At 48.4% G+C, this 8,621-nt stretch overlaps 1 protein-coding gene across 1 annotated transcript in view; it reads right to left on the bottom strand.

Annotated features, from left to right (window-relative positions):
- CACNA1I (calcium voltage-gated channel subunit alpha1 I) overlaps positions 1-8,621 on the bottom strand; it is a 164,764-nt gene that overhangs the window by 13,362 nt on the left and 142,781 nt on the right. Inside the window, exons 21-29 of the mRNA XM_031057759.1 lie at positions 7,794-7,978; positions 7,326-7,452; positions 6,126-6,251; positions 5,587-5,676; positions 4,978-5,170; positions 3,598-3,749; positions 1,804-1,913; positions 1,076-1,209; positions 290-360 (exon numbers count right to left, since the gene is read on the bottom strand). Coding sequence (XP_030913619.1) covers positions 290-360; positions 1,076-1,209; positions 1,804-1,913; positions 3,598-3,749; positions 4,978-5,170; positions 5,587-5,676; positions 6,126-6,251; positions 7,326-7,452; positions 7,794-7,978 — 1,188 coding nt within the window. The remainder of the gene's footprint in view (positions 1-289; positions 361-1,075; positions 1,210-1,803; positions 1,914-3,597; positions 3,750-4,977; positions 5,171-5,586; positions 5,677-6,125; positions 6,252-7,325; positions 7,453-7,793; positions 7,979-8,621) is intronic.

The following is an 8,621-nucleotide window of genomic DNA, read 5'->3' as shown; positions in this document are numbered from 1 at the left end:
ACTCTTTCCTTCTTATGGAGAGGGGAGAAAGGAGCCAAGGACTAGTTGCAAACAGTTAGACACTAGCTAGACATGATGGGAAGAAACCTACCCTTTTCCAGGGGTCAAGCCTTACTTCTTTCACATGCTGGAGAAGAGAGAGGTGAGGTGAGCTGTAACCCCAGGAATGACACAAGAACTTGGACATGACCTTCAGGCCATTGCCTGCACACCACAGTAGAGACCCCACAAGAATCAACCCTTTGGAAAAAGGGACAGAAGAGGAGAGTCTTTTGGGAAGATGTTTTACCTGTGGCAGGGCTTGAACAACTGTATCCAGCAGCGCTCGCATTCCTGTGGCCATCTTCAGTAGCTTCAGGACTGCCACAACAAGCACAAGAGAAGTGTCAGTCAGACTGAGCTCAGAGGCATCCTTTGTGTGACTTACTAATAACAGTAGCACAAGACAGATGTCCTGTCTCTTGTTCCCCTAGAAAAACTGGATTTTCCACTCATTCCTCTTCTTGCTTTTGATGGTACAACCCCAGTTGTTCCTTCTCTCAAGTTGATATCCTTTTTACTAAATATTTTATTTCTGCCACCCATGTCTGTTGGGTTGCTTCTGCTTCACCCAGACACTCCAGCCACATGCTTCTTCCCAGGAATGTGTATCGTAATTGTCCTTCTGCTTTGATTTTTCCTTCAATCACTTTCTCTCCCTTCAGCCATTGCTGTTATGCCATCTTGGCACACCTTGGCCACCCCCTTACCTGGCAAATTTCAACCTGCTCAGTGGCCTCTGCTCCCCACACTACTACTATAGTTGCCCCAGAAATGAGTAACAGAGAAAGTTCAGCTCTCATGATCTGCCCACCCTCCCAGTACTTCACCTCCCGGGAAGCCCGAAAGCCTGAGCTTCTAGGCTATCCTAGATCCTATAATCCCTGCTGGGATGTGATGAAGGACACCCCAGAGGCTCCTCAAGGGCTGGGGACAGGGCAAGCTCACAACTTTACAGCCACTGCTCAATGAGTCATGGCACCAAGCTGCACTCGATGACCACATGCACCCCTGCTCTGGGCAGCGTCTCTCTCACCCCGGGCGATTCGCAGCACCCTCATGATCCGGATGATAGTGGGGTTAATTGGGAGAGCAGCGTTGATTTCAATCTCTTCCAATGTGATGCCCATGACAGACAGCAGCACAATGGCCAGATCTAGCTGGTTCCACCTTTAGGAGAAAAATTGAAGAGAATAAATGAAGATGGAGTTTTTCCATTTTCCTGGGAAAGAAAGGTACTTGTCTCCACTTCATCCTAAACATTTCCTTACGTATGAGTTCAAGGCCCACTCTGAGTCAGCCTATATGGGCTTTTCCAGAGAAACAGAGATTCACTTCGCACACACCCTGAGCAGCCAGAGGCAAGCCAGCCTGATTTGAAACCATGGAGCTGTGTTACTATGGCGCTATGCTTTGACTAATGGGCTCAGCTTTTTACGGCCTTACTACCTTGAATCAACTTTGCTATATATGTTCTGCTTTTGCATGCTCACAGTTTGCCTCAAGGGCAGGAAAAAAAATGTCTCGCTCTAACCTCATCTCCTTTGCTTTCTAGCCTAACCAGCTGACTGCAACCAAGAGGCAATTTTTGGACAACTCTTGCTATTGCACCTTGTGGAGGATGGGGTTAGGTCCATGTGGTGCAGAACTGGGAGGCAGTCAGAGCACTCTGCCACCACTTCATGGTCTAAACGGGGCACCATCCCCAAGTCTCTAGCCCAAACCCAGCTGTCCCACAGCCACAGCTGACAACCCTCTGCTCACCTGTCTTTGAAGAATCGTCGCAGACCAAATGCCACCAGCTTGAGGACTGCCTCAAACACGAAGACAGTGGTGAACAGGTAGTTGCAGTATTTGAGGGCGGTCTCCAGGGACTGCCACAGAAAGAGAGGGAAAAGAATTGAGGCAAAAGCAACAGCAAACACATAAGCTCCCTGTGCGGGGACTCTCCTAAGTGCCAGGAACTCATCCTGGGGTGCAGAAGCTGCGCTAGGTATTCATTGTGGGGTGGGGAAGTGGCCCCACGCTTCCTACCTACTTGAATGTGGAGGTCACCTACTAAGGACAACCACCAGCCAGCCCCTCTGCCCATCAAAGATGGGATCAGTTACTGCTCCTTTCTTCTGTACTGTTCAGCATAATCAGGAGGAGGAGGCTATTGCAAGAGAATCCACAAAATACCATCAGGCTTTTCTTCTGCCAGTAGCCCGTGCCACCTGAACGACACCTTGTTAATGGCACTGGCATAGCTATCAACCAGGAGTGAAGCACAGAGGTTACTCTGGTTGTGGATTCAGGTCATCTCTGACCAGAGGAAACCCTGCTGTGCCTTGGTCTGGTGCTAGCACATCACATCTCTGAGCTCTTTGGTTTCTGGTTCTTTTATATGCTGCCCCTTCACAACCACCAAGAACCAGTGTGAGCAGTGGGCACCTTTTGGTGGCATTTTGTACTGGAAGTGTTTGAAGTGCTTTGAGAATATTGTTTAACAGAGCCTGACAGCAGGCTGGCTTGGCTGGAGCTGTGTTCCAGGGAAAGGAGCTGAAGACTAAGGAAGAGGAGTGACTTGTTGAGGAACAAAGATCTGATGTGAGGATGCCAACAGATAAAGGTTGAGAGTTCAGCTGGGCAGCTGGGGAAGGTGGGTGGGAAACAGAGGAGCCTGGCAATAGATTTGAATGAGGACAGATTCAGCTCCTGATCAAAGCCTGAGTTACCTCACACAATCTGTTCAGACACCAGAGCTGTCACCTAAACCAAAGGTCTTCTGAAGAGAAAACTGAAATGTTGCTGGGCAGATGTCATGATGAATGCTCTGTTTACATATGGAGGTAGAAGGCTCCTTTGATATGTGCAGTATACATTTTTCCCACCAAAGGCATCTGCAGCTTTGCCAGGAACACTGAAAGGTACATGGTCTGTACCCAAGCAAAGTGAAAAACCTATTTGGCCTCCAAGGTGCTGTATTTGGAGCCACACCCTGCAGCTGAGAGCGACTCTGCTCAGCACTTTGGCCCTGCAGTTTCTCTTATGAAGAAAAGGGGGCTTGGTAAAGATGGCCCATCCCATGATGTACAACCAGCCACTGGTTCTCTCAGCTGAGGTCACATAGCAGGGGAATTGGGCTGACATTTGGAAACCTGATGCAAAGCCTGAAGCTCCCAGGACACTGCTGCTTCCACCACTCCTATTAGGAACAAGGGAAAAATAAAAAGCAGAGCAGGCAGCTAAATTTGGGTGACCCACATATCCACTTACTAATATAAAGCACAGGGACTTAATTGTACCATGCTTTCTAGGGGCTTGACTTTTGCTCAGACACCTTCTCTTTATGGATTTTAAAGGATAACAAGTGTCTGAGTAGGAACTACTTTTCTGGATACACATGAAAATCTTCCCACAAATTTGCCTACTATAAAGCTAATTCCTACAAAACTTTAACAGTAGTTTTTAGAGACAACCAAGTGTCCTATTTATGCTGGTGGGCAGTGGTCACCAGAGAGCTGTACCAAAATGACAGTGTCTGGAGGCAGGACTTATCTCCATGATCTCACTCACCACAGGTTGGTTGTAGTGCTCCAAGGACATAGTGACCACGTTGAGGCAGATGATGAAAGTGATGAAGATGTCCAGATAGTGGCTGGTGCAGACCGAATGGATAAGGAGGCGTATGTGGCAGTAGGTAGCATAGTACGGCAAACGCTGCGCCTCTTCAGAGGAGAGAGGGATGTGGGCAGAGTTAGGAAAAAATCAGAAGAAAGAGAGAAATGGGTAAGAAACACTGAGGAGAGAGAAGGTGAAAGCTTGGTGATAGGTATTGAAAAAAATTGGAATGTAGTTGGGAGAGAGAAAAACCAGAAAAGAATAGGTAAAGGATATATGGAAGAGGGGGAAAAATGAAAAACAGCAACAACAACAACCCCCCCCAACCCAAAACAAACAAACAAACAAACCAAACAAACAAAACCCCAAACAAACTAACTAACAAAAAAAAACAAACAAAAAACAAACAAACAAACAAACAAACAAAAAAAAACCAAACCACCCAAAAAACCGAAAGAAGAAATGGGGAAAAATATATAGGAAAAAGGACAAAGAACGGAATACTAGGAAAAAAATCTGTTAGACTGTGTTTGTGGGAATGGTGCTAAATCAGCATTTCATGTCTTGACAAATTAAGATCACTTTTGATAAAAGGGAGCAGATGGTTCAAGGAGAGGCCCTGGGGTGTTATAGGAGAGAAGGGGAAAACTGGAGCAGGGGAAAGGAAAGCATGCTCATAGGCTGTGAATGGAAGTCTGGGTAGTAGGGACGATTTCCAGGAGCAAGTATGCTTCAGCAATTTTTATCTAAAGGTAACACAAAACAGGACAGAAACACTAGGAATAGGAGGTTTCCTTCACCACAGAGGGTTTTAGATCCCAAGGAGTGACACTGCAACACTGGGGTCACTGAGACACAAAATACAGGGTCTTCCTCTTTTTTTTTTTCCTCCTCTTATTTAGATTTGGGTTTAAACACAAAGAATGGTCTGTCCAGGTTCTTCTTCAACCACCAGCTGAGCTGCAGGAAGCCCAGGTGGGACTCTACCCCAAGCACGGGAAGCTATCAATGTGTGCATGTCCCAAGCCAACAGTGCCTGTTGGCAGGGGCATAGGGGTGTTTTTGGAACGTTATCTCCTGAGGAGCAGGGTGCTAAAACCCTTGCCTAGTGCCTTCCCTGGAGTCCCAGCAGACCTCCTCAGCCACCCCTCTTCCCCAGACTGCCCCAGTGGGGTGTGTGGTGACACAGCAGTGGTGTGAGGAGGAAGGCTGACAGCATGGCCACAAGCGATGGATTTTGGAGACCAGATCATTGGGAAAGAAAAATAAGAGGAAAAGGTTTTTCTGAGAAAACCTTGGCCTACGAACCAACCAAACACTTAGGCTGTGCCTTACTCCTTCGCTTCTTCTCCAAGCGTCGCAGGCGCTTCTCCTCCCGCCGGCGCGCCTCCTCAGCCTCCTGGTGCTGCCGGCACTTGTGGAAATTCTCCACCACCACCCCCACGAACATGTTGAGCACAAAGAAGCTGACGATGAGGAGAAAGGAGATGAAGTAGAGTAGCATCCAGGGGTTGTTGTTGATCACTGGCTGGAGTGGGAGGAGAACAGAGGCAGACATTGTCTTAGCAGTAGAAGAATAGGGATGCAGTGGGTGGCAGCCCAATAGATCCTGCTTTACAAGCTATTGAAATAACCATGAGTGGGCCAGGAGGGAGCCAGCATGCCCAGAAAGACACATGGCATTATTACTTCTTCATTACAAATAGATAAAGGTCCACAGACCCTACCACAGACACCCACAGCACAGCCACAGCTACACCTTCCTGCATGGACTAGACAAGGCCATGGACCTGACCCCTTGCAAACAGGTGAGCAAAGGATTCAGAAGAGGCCTGGAAGGGACTCTTGGTTTGAGGGAGGTACTGAAGCAGGATGTTAAATGATGCTTCTGCCTTACAGGCACAAGGAAAGTGAAAAGGCCCTTCCACAAGAAAGCCCATGTACCTGCTGGTCAACAGCCACAGCATCGAGTCCATTATACATAATATTGACCCAGCCATCCTTGGAAGCCAGAACAAAGAGGGACATCAGAGCCTGAAACATATAAAGCAAAGCTGATGTGGAGCAGGTGCATCTGGCAGGCAGAAAAAAAATTATTTTGGGTTTATGCTCTAACACACACAGCACTGAAATACTGTGTCTCTGCACACATCAAAACCTGCTCTTTCGCTGATGGAAGACAGGGACAGGGTGACAAGGAGCCATGTGCAGCCAGACCCACCAGAGGAGAGAGTTTGTGAAGAACATCAGCTTCATGGCATGAGAAAAGAGAAAATCAAGCTCTCTGCTGCCACCAGTTTTCTTTCCCACTCATCCTGTAAGTGTCCTTCTGATACCAACCAACTAGTGACACAGCTTCTGCATGGGCATGCATGCCAAATAACTGCTCCTTCTGGCTTCCCAGGCACTGCATCTGTTCCCTGGGGAGGAGACAAACCCCGTGTTGGGTTCCCATCAGAGGGAGGGTCTGCAGGCAAACTCACCTGTCCCAGGTTGTCGAAGTTATACTTGTGGTGCACCCACTTGTAGTTGGCTGCCACGCAGTCAGACCGGTTGGTGATATTCCTGATGTCGACCCCCAGGCAGTGGTAGAACTTGCCCTTGAAAAGCTGCAGGAGGGGAGTGACCCCATCAGCCCCTTTCCCCACAGGGTTCCCCATGCTTCCTGGGATGTACAAAAGCTGCCAAGATGCTGCATGGCTTGCAAGACTGCAAGCCACATAGAGCATGACAGGGACACCACCAACACAATGTGCAGCACAGGCTCAACCATTGCAAAGGAGGCAGGACCACCCTTGTAAGCTCACACTTGGCTTTTCAGCCTTCTCCATTGCTCCAGGGCAGCAGTGACTGTAAGCCCACCATCTGACAGACCTTAAGGCAGCATTTCTGGGTGCAAAGGGAAAAAGTATCTTCTAATCAGTCCCCTAGAGTAATATTCACTCCCTGCTTCCCAGTTACTGAGAGTGCTGATGGGAAAAGAAGAACTCATCTGAGGGTAAAGGACCAGAAAAAAACATCCTCTTCTTCTCATATGTATTTTTTCACAAAGCTGCACTGCACTTCTGTGACTCTTCTGCCCAGGGCTCTTTTCCCCATATGGAAGGTACTGGATTGTGCATTTGTACAGATGCATCAGAGCAAACTAAGTATAGCACATTCCCTGAGATGGAAGTAACGCCCACACCCTTGCTCCTCTGCAATGCAACAGCCAAAAATAAGGAGGATTAAATTAAAAAATTAAAGAAGTTTGTGGGTGGATTTAGGGCTGAGAGTGAGGGGGAGAAAGAGAGCTGACTGGTGGCAGGGTTCATGTGAGCAGGCACTGAGCTGCTTGCCCTTGTGGGGTGACATGGGTGGGTCCAGGGAGCCCTGTGCTGTGCCAGCCCTGTGCTCTCGCTATGACACTGACCCAAAAACCTGACCCAGTTGCTGCCAGGTGTGAGCACTAACTCCTGTCTCTCATGTCCAGCAATGCCTGCACTTGCTGAGCACCTCTCTGTGCTTGCCAAAGGCTGTGTCATTATGGAGATGACTTGTGGAAGAGGGTAAACACAGAAAATTCACTGGCATCTCTGTCACTCCTGCTCTGCTTGGCTGCCTGTGTCTATTACAGGACCTGGGGGTACGGGTGCTCGTGGGGTGGGGGTTCAAGGGCTGTTTGACGGACAGGAACAACCTACCTGCACACCCAGGATGCCAAAGATGATGAAGAAAGCACAGCAGATGAGGACAATGTTTCCTATGGGTTTGAGGGAAGAAATGAGGGTCTCCACCACCAGCTTCAGACCAGGGGCTCGACTGATGACTCTGTAAAGGAAGAAAGGGGAAGGGTGATAGAGGGACAGGGAGGGGACATTTGACTAAGCTAAGCATTTTCAGCAGTAGCAGACTCCTGTCTCCATGTGCAGTGACCCCTCAGTGGAGATCCCTTCCCCGTGATCAAAAAGCCATGGACTTCTCTCCCATGGATTTGTTCTTTGATGAGGTACCTCCAGCATCAGACCCATATGGCTAAGGGGGACCTCCTTGTGGCCTATTGCTTGTTAAAGACCACGCTTTGCCTGGCACAGCTGGATCTGACCCTGGGACCCCTCCTGGGGACAACCAGTGGGAGGAGGAGGCCAAGCAGGGCTCGGCAGGGTTCTGACCGGAGGGGACGGAGGGTGCGCAGCAACCGGAGCACTCGCAGCACGCCCAGGATTTTGGCACCACCAGCAGAGGCCACTGAGACCACAATGTCAATGAGAGACACGAAGACCAAGAAGCCATCCAAGATGTTCCAACTGCTGCGGAGATAAGCCTGGTCCCCAAAATACAGGCCTAGAGAGACCACCTGGAAGAGAGGAGAGATAAGAGGGGTTGAAATGGCTCCTATGCTACCTGATAGAGGGCAACTATGGAGAGAATGGGAGGAGGGGGAATTGTTATCAACTCCTCATGACACTGAAGTGTCATCTCAAAATCTTTTCCTTTCACCTGGATGTCTGTGAAGGAAAACACATTTTTTCTGCCTCCCTGAGTAACATGACACTGTAGGGGACACACAGGAAACCCTTCCCTGCCACACCAGAGGCTTGGGGAAAGTCTCCCGGTTCAGAGATCACCTGGGAGGTTAAGTCAGGCACCAAATCCATAATTTGGCTCTTAAAGGAGTAATTTGTTTGTCAGCAGTTCTCAAAAACAGTGGGTGCTACAGAAATTGGTGGTCATGGGGAGATATTAACATCCTCCAAATCACGGTCAAAATTCAGATATGAATTTTAAGGATTTAACTTCCAGCACACAGTTTTAGGACTTTTCCCCAAATATGAGAAGGGAATAACAAGGTTTTCTGATTGTTGCAAAGTACTTTGACATCTATTGAATCATTATCTCAACTTTGAGCATGTCATTAATATTGTTGTAATGTCCCCCATTCTTGCTCCAGGAGAAAGGGAACGGACATTTGACATCATTACAAAATCCATACTTGAGTG

Source organism: Geospiza fortis, unplaced genomic scaffold (genome assembly GCF_000277835.1).
Source record: "Geospiza fortis unplaced genomic scaffold, GeoFor_1.0 scaffold173, whole genome shotgun sequence".
NCBI classification, from domain to species: Eukaryota; Metazoa; Chordata; class Aves; order Passeriformes; family Thraupidae; genus Geospiza; species Geospiza fortis.
The sequence above is the reverse complement of the archived record's forward strand: the minus strand, read 5'-3'. Positions and strand labels throughout refer to the sequence as shown.